At 36.4% G+C, this 22,641-nt stretch overlaps 4 protein-coding genes across 5 annotated transcripts; 3 read left to right on the top strand and 1 right to left on the bottom strand.

Moving 5' to 3' along the window:
• Positions 1–1,205: 1,205 nt before the first annotated feature.
• Positions 1,206–6,226, bottom strand: LOC108459963 (ABC transporter B family member 13-like). 2 transcript variants are annotated; one of them, XM_017759357.2, is made up of 10 exons: positions 5,660–6,226; positions 5,502–5,556; positions 5,233–5,408; positions 4,927–5,127; positions 4,547–4,806; positions 4,137–4,450; positions 3,846–4,069; positions 2,963–3,752; positions 2,607–2,848; positions 1,206–2,509 (listed from the first exon to the last, which is right to left on the bottom strand). In XM_017759357.2, exons 1-10 carry the CDS (start codon positions 5,924–5,926, stop codon positions 1,310–1,312), a joined length of 3,729 nt encoding a protein of 1,242 aa, XP_017614846.1. In that variant the 5' UTR covers positions 5,927–6,226; the 3' UTR covers positions 1,206–1,309. The 2 variants fall into 2 exon arrangements, with proteins under 2 accessions (XP_017614846.1, XP_052885965.1); XM_053030005.1 differs by having other exon boundaries at positions 4,547–5,127.
• Positions 6,227–7,036: 810 nt separating this feature from the next.
• On the top strand, positions 7,037–9,005 carry LOC108459338 (DNA-directed RNA polymerase I subunit RPA12). Its single transcript, XM_017758693.2, has 6 exons — positions 7,037–7,247; positions 7,544–7,680; positions 7,763–7,803; positions 8,237–8,302; positions 8,385–8,444; positions 8,552–9,005. Exons 2-6 carry the CDS (start codon positions 7,563–7,565, stop codon positions 8,624–8,626), a joined length of 360 nt encoding a protein of 119 aa, XP_017614182.1. The 5' UTR covers positions 7,037–7,247; positions 7,544–7,562; the 3' UTR covers positions 8,627–9,005.
• A 2,148-nt stretch (positions 9,006–11,153) lies between these two features.
• Positions 11,154–16,863, top strand: LOC108459339 (uncharacterized). Its single transcript, XM_017758695.2, has 2 exons — positions 11,154–11,530; positions 13,309–16,863. Exon 2 carries the CDS (start codon positions 13,418–13,420, stop codon positions 16,400–16,402), a length of 2,985 nt encoding a protein of 994 aa, XP_017614184.1. The 5' UTR covers positions 11,154–11,530; positions 13,309–13,417; the 3' UTR covers positions 16,403–16,863.
• A 563-nt stretch (positions 16,864–17,426) lies between these two features.
• LOC108459340 (endoplasmin homolog) lies at positions 17,427–22,125 on the top strand. Its single transcript, XM_017758696.2, has 15 exons — positions 17,427–17,763; positions 17,844–17,955; positions 18,045–18,198; positions 18,288–18,368; positions 18,496–18,607; positions 18,708–18,834; positions 18,922–19,060; positions 19,252–19,369; positions 19,497–19,702; positions 19,796–20,011; positions 20,104–20,269; positions 20,419–20,560; positions 20,845–20,995; positions 21,101–21,502; positions 21,598–22,125. The coding sequence occupies exons 1-15, from the start codon at positions 17,697–17,699 to the stop codon at positions 21,817–21,819; spliced, it is 2,415 nt and encodes an 804-aa protein (XP_017614185.1). The 5' UTR covers positions 17,427–17,696; the 3' UTR covers positions 21,820–22,125.
• The last annotated feature ends 516 nt before the right edge of the window (positions 22,126–22,641 follow it).

Genomic DNA, 22,641 nt, shown 5'->3' with positions numbered 1-22,641 from the left:
TTTGGAGCTTGCTAGCCTGCCTTTAAAAATAAACTTAACAGTTTAGTGACTTAAATAAAAACTTTTAAATACTTCGTTCACTTAAATGAAAACTTTCAAATAGTTCAACGATTATTTTGTAACTTTTTTAAATTTGAGTGATTAAAACATAAATTTATTAATAATTTAATGATGTTAGATATAATTTATCCTATTTTTAATATGTTAAATAGAAACGGGTCATGCAAATTAAGTTACATATTTTAAATATGATTTACGTTAGGTTGAAACTAATATCTAAACTATCAAAAGGTTGAGGGAATGGCCTGCTTAATATAATATTGATATTTTATTTGATTAAATCCTTTTAAAGTTTAAAAATAATTTAAAATCTAGTTAATAGTTTGAGGACTATTGGTGGAATTAACCAAAATATAAAAAGTACAAAATCTATTACCTAACCATTTTATTTGCTGAAGTTAATCTAAGTGTACTTGTTAGCATGATAAGATAATTATTCCCAAGATGTAAATGATGTCATCATATCCTTTCATTTGCTCTTCTGTGTAAAAGAAAATCTATGGTTTTCAGGTTTTCACATATTTATTTATATTAATTAAATGCGATAATTTGAAGTAAATAAAATTCTAATTTCATATTTTAAATATTATTAAATTTATTAGTGTGATACTTTGAAATAAATAAAAAATATTCACTTGATAATAATATAATTAAAAGGATGATATTATAATGAATCTAAATTTAGTAAAATAATTTTAATATTAAAGTTAGACATGAATTTTAAAATTTAAAATATAAAAAGATTAAATTTTAAAAATAAAATATTCAGACTAAATTTTAAATTTATAAAAAGTATAGGGGTTCATGAGATGTTTTAGAAAAAATATTATTTAAATTTGAATAAAGCGGTAGTTCAAAAAAGCAAATGCAAGGCGGAAAGGCAAAAGAGTCACAGTTCCCCACAAATCAAAAAGTTAAAGATTCCTTAATTTGAAATCAAAGGAGCCACCATTCCTCTTTACTTGCTTTTAATTTCAAATCAATGTAGTCCGCTTTTGTGTTTAAATTTTGAATCACTGAATTTGTGAGTAATAAATTCAAAATTTTCGATCAACAACAATAAACAAACCCTTTTGATCTGTTGCATTAGCAATTCCATCTTATCAAGAAATGGTGTTACTATAATCATGTTTTAAAGAGAAACATTTAAAAAAAAAGTTCATCTTTATGCAGTTTCAACATACAGTAATATAATTTGCTTGTGGTTTTAATGCTAAACTTGGGTTTTTTTTTTATCATGGATGTTCCTTTACTGTTGTAAACTGACCAACTGTTTATAAACACTGCCTGGTTTCTTCGTCAGTTGTTCATGGCTGCCAATTTCAACTACCTTCCCTTGTTCCAACACCGCAATGCTGTCCGAATTACGTATAGTCGATAACCGATGCGCTACGATGATTGTGCTACGACCTTCCATGAGATTATCCAGAGCTTCTTGAACTAGTTTCTCAGATTCCGAGTCCAATGCACTTGTGGCTTCATCCAGGAGAAGAATGGAAGGGTTCCTTAGTATTGCTCTAGCAATTGCCACTCTCTGCTTTTGGCCACCCGATAACTGGACACCTCGATTGCCGACGTGGGTTTGGTACCCTTCAGGCATTCGGCTAATGAATCGATGAGCATGAGCTGCTCTTGCTGCTTTCATTATCTCAATCTCTGATGCATCCTCTTTGCCATACTTGATGTTTTCGTATATTGTGGCTGAGAACAGTGCAGGCTCTTGCTCGACTAAACTCATTCTTAGCCTTAGCGACCTTAAGTTTAGTGTCTTAATATTGTAGCCATCAATCACAACTGCCCCAGAAACGGGGTCGTAAAACCGCATAATTAATGCAATGACTGTGCTTTTCCCTGACCCGCTTTGTCCAACTACGGCTAGACTTTTTCCAGCTGAAGTTTTCAGGTTTAAGTTGTCAAAAATGGTTACATCAGGTCTCATTGGGTACTTGAAACTAACATTTCTGAACTCTATGTCACCTTTGATCTCGGTTACTACGTTTGATGTGGAATCATTTGGTTCTATTGATGTTTTCCTATGAAGAATCCCAAAAACGGACCCGAGTGCTTGCGACCCTTTAACGATATCCGGTGTGAGAGCTAGTGTTTCTGCTACTGCCAGTGCTGTGACTATCAAAACCATGAAGGACTTCATGACATCTCCGAAGTTAGATTTGTTTTGCTTGATTAGCACCGATGCATACCAAAGGCCAAGTGCGTAGGAACAGAATGCAAAGAGCTGTGATACGCCGTATCCAAAACCCGATATATGACCTCGTAAGCATGCTTGCTTTTTCGGTTGGTTTAATTCAGAGGCAAACTTGATCGAAATCCGGTCTTCAACACCAAATGCAGCCACAGTACGAATGTTAACAATTGCTTCACGTGCCACAGCAGTTGCTCTAGAGTACGTATGGCTGTAATTCCCTCCAAACCCCTTAAGAAAGAGTTGCTGCAATTTCGAAAGAAAAACGAATAAAAGAATTGGAATTGAAGGCCTGCAGTGTCATTCATTGCTGTAACCAAAACAAGTGGTTTCTAAGCCTTACCTCAGTTATGGATGCACCTATGAGTAAAGGAAAGGAGGCAATGATAACAGATGCGATACGCCAGCTTAAAGCGAATGCTATTACAAATGCTGTCACAGTAAGTGCTACGTTCTGGACAATTGTGGAAAGCCGATCAGCTAAAGCACTTCGTACGAGGGTTGCATCTGCAGCTAAAGCTGCTGTCAATGAGCCAGTATTGTTCTCATCCAAATCAAACCAACCAACCTCATTGGAAAGGATAGCTAGATATGAAGTGAAATGTACGTTAGTTTACAATGCAAAGTCGGAATAAAATTTCGTAGTTCAGAGGATTTGCAATGTGATGAATGTTGCATCAATGAAAAGTATGGAAATACCTGAGAACATTGATAAACGGACACGAGCCGTAAGGTTCTCTCCCATTAAGGTATAGAAGTAGTGTTGCAACATATATATAGGAATGGTAAGAATAGCCAGACCAACAAATATAAGAGCCACTCTTTCAACCTCTTCCTTGATTTGAATATTATCAGGAGAGTAAAATGCAGTCAAGACATGCGTGATTCCGAAGGCAAATAGCGGAGCTTCCATGCCGGCCAGAATTGCACCAACCGAGCCAAGTAGCGCATAGGGCCATTCCGGTGCATTTAATTTAAGTAGTTCCCATATTGATGGATTAGGAGCAGAACCTTGCTGAGATGAGTTTTGACAACTTTGCTCCAATTCTATTGCTGTAAATGGTCTTGAATCCTGCCCCGGATTTTGACTGTCTTGAGGTTGTCGAAAGCTAGAACTTTCGGAGACATCGGAATGACATATAGAGCTCGAAATTGCAATGTTTTCTGATATTTGCAAGCTAACCAAAGCCGCATATTCTCCGTTCTTAGACATCAAATCCATGTGGCTCCCACTCTCAACAACCTGTCCATTCTTCAAAACGATGATAGTGTCAACATCTCGAATAGTGGATAATCGATGCGCCACGATGATCGTTGATCGACTTGACACTATCTTATCGAGTGCCTGTTGAACTATGAGTTCAGATTCTGCATCAAGAGCACTTGTAGCCTCGTCAAGAAGCAGTATCTTGGGATTCCTCAGCACTGCTCTTGCTATAGCAATTCTTTGTTTTTGACCTCCAGAAAGCTGAGTTCCTCCTTCTCCAACCTATACTCAACAACATTTCAAAGCATCAGTTTCGAGGATCGTCCACAGATCAGTATAAATAAAGAATGAAGTTGGATACTAAGGAGAAGATACCTGTGTATTATAACTATTAGGTAGTTCCTCAATGAAAGAATGTGCATTAGCAGCTTTGGCAGCTAATATAACTTGCTGCATATCTGCATCTTCTTTACCAAGTAGGATGTTATCGGCAATTGTCGTGTCGAACAGTGCTGGTTCTTGACCGACCAATCCCATTTGTTCTCTCAACCATTTTAGCTGCAGATTCTTAAGATCATATCCATCCAATAATATAGAACCTGGTGAAATTCCGGTGTATCAGCCAAGAGAAAGTAAAACTATACTGTAACTCAGTCTCTAACTTACCTGAAGTGGGATCATAGAAGCGTTGAACCATGGAAATGATGGTACTCTTTCCCGAACCACTAGGACCAACAACCGCAAACGTCTTCCCAGCATCTATTGAGAAACTTAATTTCTCAAACACCCCGCTAGGCCGAGACGGATAAGCAAAACAGACCTCACGGAACTCGATTTTTCCAATTACTTCTGGTAAAATAGTTTCACCATCTGCCTGTCCTGAAGGCTTTGAGTCAGTATCTATCATGCTGAAGATATTAGCAGCAGCTGCCCGGCCTTTAGCAATGGCAGCAAGGTTTGGTGCTGCTTGGCCTAAAGCACTACAAAAGCAAAACAGCTGTTTTTTTATCATAAAATTCAATTAACGAGAGATAAACTCCCTGAAAAGTTGTTTACCATATGCAGATTATACTTACAATCCACTGAAAATGACATTGATAATCGTTGTAAACGCTTTCCCTCCGTTTGTTTTACTGTGTCTGACGAGTATGCCGGCATACCAAAGAAGAAAGGCCCATGCACAGAACAGCAGACCATATGTAAATCCAACACCTACCCCCTTTGCAAGTCCACTTCTCTTCCCCATTTTAAGAGCATTTTTAAGTGAACTAGAGTATGCTTTAACTGCTCTTTCCTCTCCTACAAATGCGTATACTGTGCGAATCTGCGAAATAACCTGTACCAAAAGGAAAGAAAAAGCTACCCCATAGAGCAATATCATTCCAAAACTATAATAGCATGGTGTTTCTTGAACCTTGGAATTGTGTGTTTCATATATAAGGTGTATGCAATTTACCTCTTCGGCGATCTTCCCAGCTTCGGCATAAGCAGCCTCGCCTTTTTCGGATAGAGTTGACATAATTATAGTATAAGCTCCGCCTGCAATGGCTATCAGTGGAACTACAGCTAAGGTGAGTAGTGTAAGCTGCCATACAGATGTAAACCCAATGGCGAAACCAACGATAAATTGAGAAAGGTAACGGAAAGCATGGCCTGTCTGCACCAAGATACATGAGAAAAATATTTAGTATTAAGGAAATATCATATACCAAAGTTTTGAACATTATGCTAATCTTTCTGTTCCCGTTTTTAGTAAATATACCTTGTCACCTATGGCATCCTGGACAAGGATTGCATCACTTGAGATATGAAAAATTATGTTAGAAGCTCTAGTTTCAGTGTCAAAGAAGCTTATATCTTTTCTTAAGACCGACTGAAGGTATTTCAGTCTCAAACGAGCCGTCTGTCTCTCCCCGGTTTGCATCCAGAATGCAACACCTGAAAGAGATAAAAATCAACAAGGGTGTTATTAGCAGTAGGCAAACTGAAGCACTGGTAGGAATTTTTCAGGATAGGAAACACGAAACACACCTATCCATGCCGATGCGAAAACGACGAGACCGAGGTAGACCAAGTATATAGCATGCTGCAAAGGGTTAAAAGAAGGGTCGAGCATTAAGCAAAACCAGGTCTTGACTTACATTTACTCTTAAAGTTTAAACCAATAAGCAGTCATGGAGTAGAGGTACCTCAGAAACCTGAGCAGACAGCTTGTGAGGATCCGAAGACAAATGTCCTAAAGAATCTATCATGCGACCAAACATAACAAAGAACACTGGAAGAGCAGCCCCATGTATGCACGCCCCTAAACTCCCAAAAACCATCAATGCACAATCTAATTTATCAGCAGCTGAAAAAAGACCGAGGAATGAAACAGGTTTCCTTCTTGTCAAATCCGACGATTGCTCCGGTTTCGGAACCGATTCCTGGTGGTGACTCAGCTCTATTTCTTCCATTTTTACAGTGAAAAAACACCCAGAAATGTTTTGGCAGTGACTAAGAGAGATGATGAAAGGAAATGCAGCAGCAAAAAAGGGACTGCATCATGAAGTTCTTGTGCTGGTGTTGAATGTTGATGAGAGGCTGGCTAGGCAAGTACTTTCCCGGTTTCTTTAAATGTAAAGTTAACATAGTTGGCCAACCAACAACTCGGCCATATTAACTCTGCATTTGAAGTATTAATCAGTGCTGCTTCTTAATGATACACACAAAACATCAGTCAAATTTCAGTCATTTTCCATTCAATTAAACCAAGAAACCCCAAGCCGGTTTAGTTGTTTCATGACCATGATCATTCCCTTAATGACCATATTTTCTTTTTAATGTGGACCCTTCTTTTTTTCTTTTTTTTTTCAAACAACGCAGTATGCTAATTGGAGGCATTTACTTCTCGGGGCCCTATCGACCATGGCGGTGAGAGAGTTAAAAAGGAGTAAGGTCCACTTGGCCATGTGATGATAGAACCACTGCTAGATTTGGAAGCTGATGACAAAATTAACCAAAGGGTTTGATTCATATTATGATGCTTTGAATATTTAATTTGAATATTTTAAAAAATTACGATCAATTTGGCAATTGTACCATAGTTTCTGTAGTCTGGTACAATTAACCCAACAAAAGTCAATTTAGTAATGTGATTTTTGAGTTGCCTATATTTTAATAAATACAGGAGAATTATGAAATTAAAAAAACATGAAAACTCTTATAATAATACAAAATTTATACATTTTTTAGCAAAGAGAATAAAATATAATTTATTATCTATTATAGGAGTTGCCCATGGTATAGTATTTTTAATATTTAGTTACTACAAAATTTGGTTTTCACTACAGGTCTACCAAAAGTTCTTACAAGGCCTATAAAGATATGTTCAATGTCATTATCCTTTTGAAGATTATGTTAAGCTAGATTTCGCTTTCGGCCATTAAATTAAATTATAATAAAATTCAACACATTCTTTACCTTGAATTTGATCGGTTCTACTATTTAATTGAAACTTGAACTTAAAAACTTTGCTTTAAATTTAAGACTCTGAGACCAATAAAACACAGTTTATTGGTGAGCTTGGGCCCAAATTGTTAAAAAAGTTAAAATTGAGGCATATCTAAAATGGGCTTGCATAGACGCTAACACTAAGCGCTAAATCATCTTCTCCTTCCCGCTTCTTCTAGGGTTTTGCTTCTGAAACTCTTACCAGAAACAAGGGTTTATCATTTATTGGCGGGAGCTGGATCCTTAAAAATAAATACAAATAAGAGATTGTTTCTTTCTATTGAGGTAGCTGCTCTAACTTCACATGTTTCAATTATTAGATTTTTGGGTTTTTTTTCTTCTTTTCGTATATCATGAATTTTATGCTATTATCAAACAACATTTTCAGTAAAAAAGAGGAAATCTTCAATTAGGTGATTAGTGTTTGTAGTAATTTCTCAGGGAACTATTTGTAGTAGCTTTATTGGTTCAATGTTTCCTAGTTTAATGCTATAATTCACACACACACACACAAAAAAAAAAAAAAAAAAGTTTACTAGTTTCAGTTTCTTGTGGATCTTATAAAATTCCCATTTCAATAGTTCTTTAAAGGAAAGATTCATGGCGTATTCTCAAGCACGAGACTTCATGTTCTGTAACTTGTGTGGTACGATGCTGTCTTTGGTTTCACCTAAGATTGCTGAATGCTCTTTGTGTAGATCTAAAACTAGTGCTAAAGGTATCCACTTTATTTAGTACTATAGTTTTTGTTTATCTTCTTCATTGGCTGCTTTACTAAAGTTGTTGTCCTTATATATTAGGTATTGTGGGACGAGAAATCGGCTACACACTCACTGTTGAGGTTTGCCTTCACCTTTGTTACCTTCTATTTGTGCAAGCTACTAGTTATATGATGATTGCATATGTTGGTTATGTTGGCTTTGATATCATAGAGAGTGAGAGATTACAAATGAACTGAGATATTGTTTTCTTTGTTTATATGAGCGGGTACCCTGTTCTAAATAAAGAGTGATTCTGCCGCAAATCCTTCATATATTGAGATGTCAAAATTGGCTATAGACTGTAGTATACAAGAAAGCACGTAATAAGTTGGTCATGTTGGTTGGTTTTTCCTATTGTTCTTTCGTATAATTCTTAATAGAAGTTACACTCGTACATATAAGTAATGAATGTTGAACTTGCATGCTGATGGCTGCATTCTAGCTCTGCCCTCTCACCTCTTTTCGTGTTCTTGATGCTGCATTATTTTACTCCATTTGCTTTACATTTTGCAGGATATTCGGAGAGACCTTGGCATCTCACATGCTGCGGAAGAGATGACGACAAAAGAATCAGCTGCGGTAATTACTTTTATTAAGTTAAAGATAGAGACAATCCTTAAATCTGCTGCTCACCATTTTGAGTATTAATTATCATGTGCAGTTGATCAAGCAGACTTGTAAATCCTGTGGAAACGCAGAGCTTGAGTACACTACCCGACAAGTAAAACAACATCTCGATAAAAACAAGTTTCTTTTTTATGAATAATCGATCCCTCCTCATTTAACTTATATTAATTTCTCTATGTCTCTTTCTCTTTTCCTATACAGATGAGATCAGCAGATGAAGGGCAGACTGTATTCCTTGTATGCCCGAAGTGTAAAGCAAGGGATACCGAAAATTGAGTCTCTCTCATCAACTTTCTACAGCTGCAAGGGATCACCAAGAAGAGCAGATGAAGCCATGAAGGTTAAGAGATGACCTTATCTTATATTGGAAATATCACCTCATTAAACAAAGTTTTGTTCTATTGGAGATGTGTAGAATACGTTGGTAAGTTTTGCTATTAAATCCCTTAGGCAATTTTGATATAGGGATCTGTAATGCTATGGTTCACAGAAATAGAATAGCTTGGTACTTATTTACCTGACCTGGACTTGAGAGATGAGAGGTTGGTTTTGGACGTTGAAAGAGTAGTACTACTCGAGAATCAAATTTCCATGTATACTAGCTATCTGGCTTGATTGGGGGCGTATCTTAATTAGTTTGTTTTGCAAGTTCCAATTTATCGCGTATCTTTTCCTCCTGCTTTTGCTTCTGGTCTAGCGATTTTTATAAAATATTTATATATAAAAAAAAAAAGCTACATGTGTTGGTTTTTCATCATGATCAGGAAGTGTCCGGCACCAAAATTATCTTCATTCTGTAGCATAGACAGACCCCTTTTCCCTTGTTTTTATGTAAAGCTTGCTTTCCTTGTATAGATGATTGGTTTTGAGTTGCTTAACGGTCTGCACCAATAAAATTTAGTGGCCTACTAAGATTATATGCATAGCTAATGGCACCACAAAAGCTGATGTTCCTTTTTCATTATTATATATAAAAAAAGATCAATAGTATGTGGTCAAGTTGTGTGTATCATTCTAGTTTTTCATTGGGAATGAAATGGTTAGTAGTACTTTTTGTTGTTTAGATTATAAGAAGGGGTTGTAAAAGTGAGGACCCAGTGAGTGGGGGGATGAATGACAGCACGTAAGCAGCACTCAATGCTCATTTAAACACACAGTTGTAGGGTTATTACCTCAAATCTTTTCGGTTCTTATCCTTTTCCCACTTTTAACCAATCTTGTCAAGTGTCTGTCAACCCCAATATCATATGTTGTTTCTAGACAAGTATTGACCCACTATGCAGCAGCAGCTGCAGATGCTATATCATCTTTAGAAAAATAGTTGTAGGACAAACAAATGAGGAAAATTCGTCATTCCTCATATGAAGCCCATACTTTTAACGGCAATTCCCGAATTGTTGTGTTTTTCCTATATTTTATTTATTTTCGTAAAAAACTAAAATTTAAAAACAATTTTTTATATAGCATTTTTTAAAGGTAAATTACACCTAAGGTTACTAAGTTTTGTTTTGTTCACTCAATTTCAGAATGATATAAAATGGTTATTGAAATTTTCAAAAAATTTTACTTAAACCATTGTGCTGTTATAATCGTTATTGTACGGCTTTCATTGTTTACAATGTTTGTGTCAATTGAAAGCTTTCATTCTTATTTTCTTTTATAGTTTATTATTTTCACGAAATAGCTTTAAACATTACAATTTATTTAATTAAAGTATAAATAATTTTTTTTTAATCTTCAACATTGATCATCAAATTAGCTAAGATCTAATTTATGTTTTACTTGTTAATTTTATCATATCGATTGTCAAATCGTTGTTTGGAGCTCAATAGTTGTATTTTTAAAAAAATTAATAACTCAATAACTTAAATAAAAACTTTTGAATAATTCAGTTATTTAAATGAAATTTTCGAATAATTTAGTGATTATGTTATAACTTTTTGAAGTTGAGTGACTAAAATATAAATTTATTAATAGTTTAGTAACATTGAGTGTAGTTTACCTTTTATTATTATTGCAAATTTAACTTTTAAGTCAACTATTTTCTAAGAAATTAATCAAATTAGTCTTTTATTATTAAATGAAGGCTGAATGCTTCATTTTTGGGGTCGTTCACGTATAAACTATTTTCAAAATGGTTATATAAGGACTAAATCTAAATGCTAAACCTTTTAAAATGGTCAAACAAACAAGGGCTGAATCTTTTCAAGAGTGTTTAAATAAGGGTTTTAAATAATATGAATCATACTTCAAATTATGTTTAATTTTTTATTTCCTTTTCAAATAACATTTAATTCAACTATCATGTATTATATTTTAAAACGTCAACATTCACTTATTTGAGATTATATTTTAAAAGTTTAGTCCTTATATTATCATTTCGAAAGATTTGGTCTTTATCGATCATCTTTTAAAAAATGGGACTTAAGTAGTTAGCTCTAAATCAATCAATTTGATCATTATACAAAGTCAAATTTTAATTAAGTTAATATTTATTGTTTAGAAAAATAGCATAAATTTTTATTTGCAATTCAATTTGAAAAGAAAGATTTTATTTGTAAAATTATAAAATCTTTAAAAATATTAATTTCTAAATGACTCTTTAAAATAATAAAATTTAAAATTTAAAATTATTTTATTTTATTTTTGGAAAGATTATTTTTTAATAGTAAAGGATCAATTTAATCCTGTCTTTATAATACAGGGACCTGTTATGGATTTTTACCTATTCTTGATTATCAAGCACGCCCTGCACGTGCCTTTTCCATCCCCTAACTGCGAAACAAAAACTAAAACCGACAAGAAAATTGACAAAGTAAAAAAAAATAAAAATCAAAGTTAGCAAAACCCAGAAAATTACGAGAAAAGAAACGTTGCTCTCTTTCTCTTTCTCTATCTCTCGCTGTCTCAATCTGTTTCCAAAAAAAAGCTTCGCTGAGGACAAAGCAAAGGGTTTTGTGAAGAGGGAGATAAAAGTACAAAATTTAAACCCAAACAAGAAAAAAAAATCCCCCCATAATCTGCAAAGAGGGGAAAAAGCTCAAAGGCTTAGACAAAACAGAAAGAGAGAATTTTTTTCTCTTTAGAGAGAAACAAGTTTGGTGTCATCTTCCTATCGGAGCTGAGCTTTGGAGCTAGGGTTTCATCTTTCCTCTTTTTGAAACTTTTTTTCTGATGAAGGTGAATGAACTACGTGTCTCGCTTTCTCTATTTCTTGCATTTTGTTTTAATTCCTTTTGGTTTATTATCATTTTAGTTATATATTGAGGATTAACATTATTAATACAACCAGCTAGTAATTCTACGTTAATATAATTGTAATTAAAATAGATTTCGTTTAAATTCAAAGCACTCCTATGATATTGAGCAGTAAAGCTAGGGTTTTGTCTTGCTGTTTCTACTGGTTTTGACTTTTAGGGTTTAGATTTTTTTTGTTTATAGTAATTGCTCTCGCTTTGCCTGGTTATAGTTTTAGAGGAAACTGGAGGAACTTTCAGTTTTTGGTTTATTTTGCCTGCCATTTATGAGTAGGTTCTTGTATGTTATTTTGGTTTTGGCGTGATTCTGTTTTAGGATACAAATTCTATTGTGGTAGATATCAGGTAGTTCTTTCAATTCGAGTGTTGAGAAATCTCATCGATTTTGTCTTTGGAATGTGTTATTCTTGACAGTATATACTGGTTTGCACGATTAGCTTGTTTGGAAGGTATATTATGGTGACTTTAGCTTCTTTCTTTTTAATTTTGATGATGATAATCTGTTTTAGAAGTAAAAGAATTTGAGGTTCTACATGTGAGAGCACTGTTCTAGGGATGCCTAGTGCATTAGAAGTTTCATCATTGAAAATGCTTTGGTATACATTTGGAGATCCACTTTGCTTTTGACTGCATCATACAAGGCAGTCTTTTACATCCCATGAACTTCAAATCTTTTTAGTTGAAGTCCGAAGTTCTAACACTTTCCCTGGCTAATGGGGGGTTTTAGTGGTACTAGGCTTCACTAGATTTTTTTGGTAGTTGTCTAACGTCATGTCCTCTCTCAACCACCTTTCTGTGACCCCCTTGAACACTCTGATCATGGTAGTGCAAGTGCTGTCTATATCATGCCTATTGATACCTATGTATCATGCACTAAAATTCAAAAGCAAAGACTCGTCCTCATTGCAGTGATAGAGGAAGAAAAAGGTTCATTGTATTTTGTTATCTTTGGAGAGTTTTTATTACCTCTCTTGTATCACTCATCCAAATGCATGAATGGTCAATAATTACATGCTTTCTATTGTTTTTTTATTGTAACGAGCTTCATGCTGTCATATTATTTCTTGCTTGTATGTCAGGCTAAGCAAAAACAAAAAAAAAAAAAAAAAAAACTGAAAACTGATTCAGACTGTAGTGTTTGGTTCGGTTATATTTAATTTGGTTCGGTTCATTCACAGTTCTCTAATTAAATAACTGTAATTCTCTGAACTAAAGCGAATTCTATTTTTATTTAATTTATAATTAGTTTTAAGTCTTTTACGATATAAAAGTAAATGTTTTATATTTAAATTAGTGAAAACAACTTTAAAATACTATATTAAAGATACTTTTAGAAAAAAATTTAAAAACTGACGAACTTAACTGATTTGAACCAGTGGGATTCCATTTGGTTTCGGTTTAGTTTCTGAAAAATTTTAATACTGTGTGGTAACTGCAATTTTTTTTTTCAAAACAAATCGATATCGCCCCTACTTGTATGGAAGAATGGATGCAGTATCGCATAACTACAATGTTCTTTTTCAAGAAATGTAGCGATATATATGAATGCGTTTCTAATTAAATCCTGTATTATTCATAGCTATGCTACTCGGGTTGATGTTTGAACATGTAGTGGCTTTTGATACCACTAATTTGTTTGCAAGATGTTGCAATTTAGTTAGAAATTTGGAGATGCAGAATTAACATCATGTCATTTAACAGGTTTGTTCTTGGACATCGCCTTGAAGCCTTACTCCTGTTCCAGATGGCACAAAAATTTTCATCAGGTTATAATGTCTTCTGTAATTGGTGGTTTTGCAACTGAAGCATCATGACGCTGGAAGATTTTTTTACATTGACCGAGATGAAAGACGGGCTGACATCCCCTTCTCGAGTTGAGGAGCTACTAACTGTAATGAAGAAAGAGAAAGATGTTGTTGGAAAGAATGTTAGTGATGCGACCAGGCAGTGGACTGCTGTTGCAAGTACAATTGCTGCGACTGAGAATAAGGATTGTCTCGATCTTTTTGTTCAACTAGATGGACTCTGTTTCCTTGATGGGTGGCTTAAGGATGCTCAAGATTGCGGTAATGAGTCTAGTGGCTATTTTGTGGAAGAATCAATTACTGCACTCTTACGAGCTCTTGAAAAGTTGCATAGAAATAATGAGAGGTCTATTTCTTCTGAGATCCGGATTACAGTGAAGAATCTTCTTGGCCACAATAGCCCTCGAGTTCAGGACGGAGCTAGATTGCTCTTTGACAACTTGAAACAGGATAAGGTTGCCGATGGTGATGTTGATACTGGTGGACATGACTACAGGATTTCAGACGGTGCAAAAGTTACTGTAGAAAACAGCGGGCCCGAATCTTCTGTCAGAGGTGGTCCTTCTGGAGCAAATGCCCATGAAGAAATTGATGGAACAGATGCTGCAAAAGTTGAGAACCTTCCTTCAAACCTAGATGGTGTTCAGTCAGAAAGTGATAAAGATTTTCACATTGAAAGTACTAATGATCAGCTTGAGTCTAACATAAACTCAGACCACGCAAACCTGGAAAACAGATCTCAAAGTCATATGGCTTCCTCTTTCATGCCTAATCCCATTCAAGAGAAGTCATCTATGAAGGAAGAGCCTCTGGCAACTACTGTGGAAGAAACTGCTTCTGTTGAGGCCTGCAGTTTGCCAGAATCAAAGCAAGAACATGTTGAAGTTTCAGATGCCCAGAAGTTGAATGGGTTACCAATTGATGAAAACCAGAAGTTGGATATGACAGTTTCTTCCTCCAGTACTTCAGAACATGTTCTAGTGTCTTCTGGTGCTCTTGTTCGAAGTGCTCAGGAGGCTATAGCAGAACCAAATTTGCAAAATGAGTCTGAAGCCAATAAGAGTGATGTCCTAAAATTTGTTGCTATTGGTGATGATAAGGCCCCTGTGTCTGAGCCAAAGAAGGCAATGGATGATAGTGGAGTTATGAATCATTCGGGCAATGGTTCACAGCAGTTCAAGACCACAGGCAAAGGTAGTGTGTCTCATCTGGGCAAGTGGAGCTCCTCTGAAAATGAGTTTAAATATAGAAAGCCTGGGAATCTGGACACTATCTTTTCCAGGATGGAACTCACTAGAGCAGCAGATGAAGATAGGGAGAATTATGAAATGGAGGATTCGAGGCATGGTGCTAATTATGTTAGTCCTGATGTGATCAATAGGAGAATGTCTGATATGGAGCTTGAGTATGGCATAGTTGATGCTCTGGAAGTTGCCCGACAAGTTGCTCAAGAAGTGGAACGAGAAGTAGTAGATGACAGAGAGGCTTCATGCAGCTCTTCAGAGAAGATTTCAGGAGGTGGAATTGAGCAACCTAGTACCCCCGACTCCTTAAATGCAAAGCAAGACCTACCTGCTCAGGTTATACCAAGTGGGGTGTCTTCTGGACACAATCAATCTACTGAAGCATATAATGAGGGGGAGGGGTGCGTTGTTAGTTCAGATAATGCAGACAATGAAAAGGAAAATGGTTTGCATCACATGGAGTCCTGTCAGGTGACTGTGGGTCAAGAACCTGAACCTAACACTAAATGCCTATGTGAGTTTGACCTGAACCAGGAAATCTGTTCTGATGATGTAGAACAAACAGTCAATTCCATCTCCGCCCCCGTTTCAGTGGTTTCTGCTTCAAGGGCAGCAGCTGCTCTTGGCTTTCCTGTAGCTCCTCTACAGTTTGAGGGGGCTCTCGGATGGAAAGGATCTGCTGCCACAAGTGCTTTTCGCCCAGCATCAGCTTGCCGAAACTCTGATGGTGAAAAAAGTCTCTCTCTTGGGGGAACAAGCAGTAGCACAAAACAGAGGATGGATTGCATTGATTTTGATCTTAATGTTGCTGAAGCTGGTGATGAAAAAGGTTCTGAACTAATGTCAGGCAAACAGGTTACAGCCTTTTCAAGCCTCCATTCCGTAGAGTCTTCACTTGAAGTGAGTCCAAGAAAATCCAAGAGACTTAAACTGGATTTAAACTGTATCAACGATGATGCTGATGCTTCGTCATTAGATTCAAGAGTAGAGGGACGGTTCTTCTACAATATGAATGGGGACCATAACCCATCACCTGCTCTGTCATCATCATCAATGCAACCTGCTATGAGGAACATTGACTTGAATGACAGACCATACAGTCACAATGATGCCTCAGAACAAAGGCCTTATCATGGTATATCTTCCCAAAATGTTAATGCATATGGTGGAGGGCCTAAACCAAATGATCCTGTTATTTCTCTGATGGGAACAAGAGTGGAAGTCAATAGGAAGGATTCCATACCTCAGGTTGTATCCTTGCTGCATGGCAAGGCCTTTGAGCCTGCAAGAGATGCAACCATCACAAGGACAGGAGGTTTTCTGGGGTTAAGTCCCAATATGCCATATTCACATTCTCCTGCATTCAGTTATAATGGAGTGGCTATGGCACCAACTATTTCCTTCCCTTCTGCCATTTATGGGGCTAGTGGTTCAATCCCGTATATGATTGATTCAAGAGATTCGAGAGCAACTGTTGTGCCTCAAACAATGGGCTCTACATATGCCGTTCCTCCAGCATACACTCAACCACAGTTCTTTATGGGCATGAGCAACACAAATGTTGGTTTAAATGGTTTGGTCCCATCACGACCAAATTTCGATCTAAATTCTGGTTTAGCAATTGAGGGAGGAAATAGAGATTTCATGAGTTTAAGGCAGCCTTTCATGCCTGTCGAGCATTTGAGTGTGAATACTCAACCCTCCTCTAGTTCCGGAGTTGTTGCAAAAAGGGAAGGAACCAGATAGTCGTTGGGAGCCAGCCAACAGCAAATCAACTACAGAGAGCAGCAATTTCCATGGAACTAGCAAGTTCATATTTATGCTGCCCCTTCTCTTGGGATGAGTTAAGTCCAAGCTAATTGATGCTTGCATTGCAAGGATACGTGGAAAATCAAATAACCCATTGGCTTCATAGGAGGGGAGTTTGAACTGAGTTAAATAGGGAAATCACGGATGTAATGTAATTCGTAAGATTGATTGCTGAAGGGAAGGAAAATAGGTTTTAATTGTTCTAGTTTTAGCTTAACTTCTTGTTTTCTTTTTTCTGTTCATCGAAGGCCATTGCAACCACACAAGGCTAGGTTCATTGTAGTTGCAACATATTTTCCATGATGCAACACAAAGTTCCAGAAAACTAAGCTACCATTTTCTCTCCTTTTGGCAACAACAGTTTATACATGAATGATAGTGGTTTTTCAGAGGCTTAATTATACTTAATGTCCCCAAATTATCATTTTCTAATTTACTTTATATTAATATCGTATTAGTAAAAAAATGTTCTAATTTACTTTGTGTTAATATTATATTAATAGTTATTGTGCAGTGTTTTTGTTCTTTTGTAGCAATTTAATCGGATTCTTAAATAAATGAATTTTATCATTCATTTAAAAAAAATTGTATTAATAAAATTATAAGCACAATTCTAGTCATTATAAGATTAATTTGGACCTAATGTATAAATCAAATTCTAATAGATTCAAGTTACAAATACATAAATACGTATTTATAGTTTGAGGATGTGGTTCAATTAATATTTTTAATTGAAGCGAAATATTAGAGAAACAAATACTTCTTTATTGATCCCAAACATCAAAATGGGGAAAACAAGGAAACCACGCAGAACTTTTAAGGCAAGAATAGTCGATAAGAACCATCTAGAAATCGTAATTCATACACTTCCAATCATAATACGCCACGTTTACAAGAAACCCAAGTCGTTCGATTGTTTGATGATCATCAAATGAAGTTGACTCAAGAGTTGAAGTCGTTTGATATGGGGCCTGCGTGCCCAAAACACACGGCCTTCTCTCCACGTCGAAGAAACAAATCCGAACCAATAAACTCCCGCCACGTCCTAAGAAAAAAATCATGAGCCGTTAGATTCTCCACGCTGGCGCCAATAACCAATTAACACAATCTTTCCCATCTAAAAAACATCGCTAAAACCCCCGCCTATTTAAGAAATCTCTAGCCGGCACTGAAGGCAAAGCTACTAGATTTCAAAGAAATAAAAAACAAACAAAGGTAGCCTGAGCAAACTATGAGGAAGTGGGCGATCCCTTCCGCTTTGGTTCTTCTTTGCCTTCTCAGTCTCCTCTCAGATCATGGTTAGCTTACGATGCTTATCCTCTTCCTTTTTATTTTTCTGGCTTGTGAAATGCTGAATCCGGATCTACACTTGTTTCAGGGAGAAAAGTACAAGCAAATGACGAGGAAGGAGCTGTAGATCCTCCTAAAGTCGAGGAAAAGATCGGCGCTGTGCCACATGGCTTACAAACGGATTCTGATGTAGTTAAAAGGTTAGCATAATATTTGTTCTGGAATATACTTTTCATTACTTTGTTCTTTTTTGTTTACTTGAATTTTGCATTCCGAATGTTCTTACTAGGGAATCGGAATCCATCTCTTCGAGATCGCTTCGCAATAATGCGGAGAAGTTTGAGTTCCAAGCTGAAGTGTCTCGGCTTATGGATATCATTATCAATTCTCTTTATAGCAACAAGGATATTTTCCTCAGGGAGTTGATCTCCAATGCTTCTGATGTAAGTTTTATGTCTTTCTTTTCTTTTGAATTGTTATCAGTAATTGTTTCGAGCTCGATGTTGAATCATTGTTTTTGTTTTAATTTAAGGCACTGGACAAGATTAGGTTCCTTTCACTCACAGACAAAGAAGTTTTGGGTGAAGGCGACACTTCCAAGCTGGATATCCAGGTCAATTCTTCAAACTAGAACTTTATCTTATAGAGATTTAATTCCAGAGACTCTGGTCACCACTTAATTAGAATGAGCATGCTGTATAATGTCGTTGCTGAGCCTTAAAAATGCAATGAAATTGCAGATTAAGTTGGACAAAGAGAAGAAGATTCTTTCCCTTCGTGACAGAGGTATAGGAATGACAAAAGAAGATTTAATCAAGAACTTGGGAACAATTGCTAAATCTGGAACTTCTGGTAACTAAATCTTTATATTTGATATTGCAGAAGTAGAGTTATGTTTCATTAAGTATAGATTACATAAACTGAAGTTATTATTATTATCTTTTTTGTGCAGCATTCGTTGAGAAAATGCAATCCAGTGGAGACCTTAATCTGATTGGGCAGTTTGGAGTTGGGTTCTACTCTGTATATCTTGTAGCTGACTATGTCGAAGTCATTAGTAAACACAATGATGACAAACAGTGAGTCTTCTAGCTTCAATGTAGTTCTTATGGTAATGTTTGACTGATTGTTGAACTATTATTTGGTTAATATGTTTTACTCTTTAGGTATGTATGGGAATCGAAGGCGGATGGGGCATTTGCAATTTCCGAGGATACTTGGAATGAACCACTTGGACGTGGGACTGAGATTAGATTGCATCTTAGGGATGAAGCTCAGGAGTATTTGGAGGAAAGCAAATTGAAGGTTAGCAACTTGAGTTTTGCATGTTTACATAGCCTATTCTTTGGGTATGCTGATTTTCATTTGTGAAATATTTTCTATTATGGTACCATCCTTTGAAATGTTATTTCCGTGAACTTGTAATTTGATGTATTGACTTAAACTTGGCCTTTTGAAGATATGCTAACAAAGCATGCTGTGTTTCTCATCTGCAGGAGTTGGTGAAGAAATATTCTGAGTTCATCAACTTCCCCATCTATATCTGGGCAAGCAAAGAGGTTGATGTTGAGGTGCCTGCAGATGAAGATGAGTCAAGTGATGAGGAGGAAACCTGTATGTATTAGCTAGCCTGTTAATGTTTATTTAAAACTTTTCTTTTTCCTTAATGCTGTAAGAGTAGGCATGTTTTGATTAACTGATTATAGTTTTTGGTTACCTTCTCTTTTATTTCCACAAACAGCCGATAGCGGCTCTTCCGAGGAAGGAGAAGATGAAGATGCTGAGAAAAGTGAGGATGATGATGCTGAAAAGAAATCAAAGACAAAGAAGGTGAAGGAAACTACTTATGAATGGGAACTTCTGAATGATGTTAAAGCCATATGGTTGCGCAGTCCAAAGGAGGTGACAGATGAAGAATACGCGAAATTCTATCACTCTCTAGCTAAGGTAATTTTCCATATATTTTCTAGCTCCATACTACCGAAAGCATTATAGAGAAGTTTCTATCACTTATAGATGCATATTTCTGCTTCTCTGCAGGACTTTAGTGATGAGAATCCCTTGGCCTGGAGCCACTTCACTGCTGAAGGTGATGTCGAGTTCAAGGCCGTTTTGTTTGTGCCTCCTAAGGCTCCTCAGGATCTATATGAGAGTTACTATAACACCAATAAAGCCAACTTGAAGTTGTATGTTCGACGAGTTTTTATCTCTGATGAATTTGATGAGCTTTTGCCAAAGTATCTTAGCTTCTTGAAGGTAATAGAAGACATTCCAAGTTATTTTAGTTGACTTGAATCTTCACTAATGAGTTTTCTGAGTTGTTTTTTTATTGTTTACCTGTTGAGCAGGGTCTTGTTGATTCTGATACTCTGCCTCTCAATGTGTCACGAGAGATGCTGCAAGCCCACAGCAGTTTGAAAACAATCAAGAAAAAACTCATCAGGAAAGCCCTTGATATGATTCGTAAAATTGCCGAGGAGGATCCTGATGAGTCGAGTGGCAAAGATGAGAAAGGTATTGTATATTGATTTCGTATAGAATTAAATTTAATTTGCTAGTACTTCACCGCTAGACTTGGCCTACCACTAGCCTTTGACAATGAAACTATTCTATTCCAACTTATTTCTGGGTGAATATTGATACTGAATATGATGGGGATGCAGAAGTGGAAACATCTGGTGATGATGATGAGAAAAAGGGACAATACACCAAGTTCTGGAATGAATTTGGAAAATCCATTAAACTCGGCATCATTGAGGATGCAACCAATAGAAATCGCTTGGCAAAACTCCTTCGATTTGAGAGGTATTTAACTTTGTATATGGTATTTAGGCATGAGCATTGTATTGGTAAAATCAAGAAACCAAACTGAACTGATTAGTTTGATTGGTTTAAAAGCGTCAAATTTCAGTTGTGTGTAAAACCAAACAGCATTATTTGGATTAGTTTGGATCCTGAAACTTAAAAACAAGTATTTGGCCTTGATTTGTTTTTCCTTTTAGTCGAGTCCAAACAGAAGCATTCTTTGCACATGATAATCACTTTTCTGCTAGTAACTAATGAGTAATGGTGTATGAATTGCATTGCAGCACCAAGTCGGATGGTAAATTGACATCACTTGATCAGTACATCTCAAGGATGAAATCCGGACAGAAAGATATATTCTACATTACAGGAACCAGCAAGGAACAATTAGAAAAATCTCCTTTCTTGGAGAGGCTTAAGAAGAAAAATTATGAGGTAACTGCTAAAGCATTCCGAACCAACTTTTCTCATCTGCCTTTTTACTTAATTTATCTCTTTTTCAATCTGTGCTTGGGTTCTAATGACCTTTGTTGTTTCCAGGTAATTTTCTTCACTGATCCTGTTGATGAGTACCTGATGCAATACCTTATGGATTATGAGGGAAAGCAGTTCCAAAATGTATCCAAGGAGGGCCTGAAAATCGGGAACGAAAAGAACAAAGAACTCAAGGAGTCATTTAAGGAACTAACTAAATGGTGGAAGAACGCACTTGCTAGTGATAATGTTGATGAAGTGAAAATAAGCAACCGTTTGGACAACACTCCTTGTGTGGTCGTTACATCAAAATACGGATGGAGTGCTAATATGGAGAGAATCATGCAATCTCAAACCCTATCTGATTCTAGCAAGCAAGCTTACATGCGCGGCAAGAGGATCCTAGAGATTAACCCAAGACACCCTATCATCAAGGAGCTTCGTGAGAGAGTTGTCAAGGACTCTGAGGTACCTATCTATATATGTAAACAGCAGCATGCATGTTTGTTGAGTCGGTATTCAGTTTTATTTCATTTGATGAAATCATTTGGTGGATCTTGCAGGATGAGGGTGTGAAGCAAACGGCTCAGCTTATTTACCAGACAGCTCTAATGGAGAGTGGTTTCAATCTACCCGATCCCAAGGACTTTGCTTCACGCATCTACAGCTCAGTGAAATCTAGCCTTAATATCAGTCCTGATGCAACAATTGAAGACGATGATGATGTAGAAGAAACCGAGATAGAGTCGGAGACAAAAGAAAGTGCAGGCAAAGATGAGTTGTAGATTGCCTGAAACCTCGGGGATATATTGCCTGAAACCTCGGGGATATATACTCTTTGAGTTTGTTTTACCCTCTGTAGACATTCACGATTGAACTGAAACATGCATTTTCAAGTCTGAAACTAGGATAAAAAGAAAATTTACGTAGTTCTTTCATTTCGGGTGTTGAGAAGTCTCATCGATTTTGTCTGTGGAATGTGTTTTTGTTGACAGTATATACTGGTTTGCATGATTAGCTTGTTTGGAAGGTATATTATGGTGGCTTCTTTTTAATTTTGATGACGATGATCTGTTTTAGAAGTAAAAGAACATTCGGTTCTACATGTAAGAGCACTGTTCTAGGGATGCCTAGTGCATTAGGAGTTTCATTAATGATCTTTGATATACGTTTGGAGATCCACTTTGATTTCGAGTACATCATACAAGGCAGTCTTTTCCGTCCCAAGAACTTGTAACACTTTACCTGGCTAATGGGGGTTTTAGTGATACTAGACTTCGATAGTCTGTAGTTGTCTAACATATTGTCCTTTCTCAACCAACTTTTCACGACCTCCTTGAACACTCCGATCATGGTAGCGCAAGTTCTGTCTATATCATGCCTATTGGGTACCCATGTATCATGCACTAAAACTCAAATAGCAAATGCTTGTCCTCATTCCAGTGATAAAGAGGAAGAAAAAACTTGATTGTATTGTGTTTTGTTATCTTTTGAGAGCTTTTGTTACCTCTCTTGCATCACTCATCCAAATGCATGAATGGTCATGGCGGTCAATATTTGGATAATTGCATGTTTTCTTTTGTTTTTCTGTGTACATTTAAAATCTG

This window comes from Gossypium arboreum, chromosome 6 (genome assembly GCF_025698485.1).
Source record: "Gossypium arboreum isolate Shixiya-1 chromosome 6, ASM2569848v2, whole genome shotgun sequence".
Classification (NCBI taxonomy): Eukaryota; Viridiplantae; Streptophyta; class Magnoliopsida; order Malvales; family Malvaceae; genus Gossypium; species Gossypium arboreum.
The sequence above is the reverse complement of the archived record's forward strand: the minus strand, read 5'-3'. Positions and strand labels throughout refer to the sequence as shown.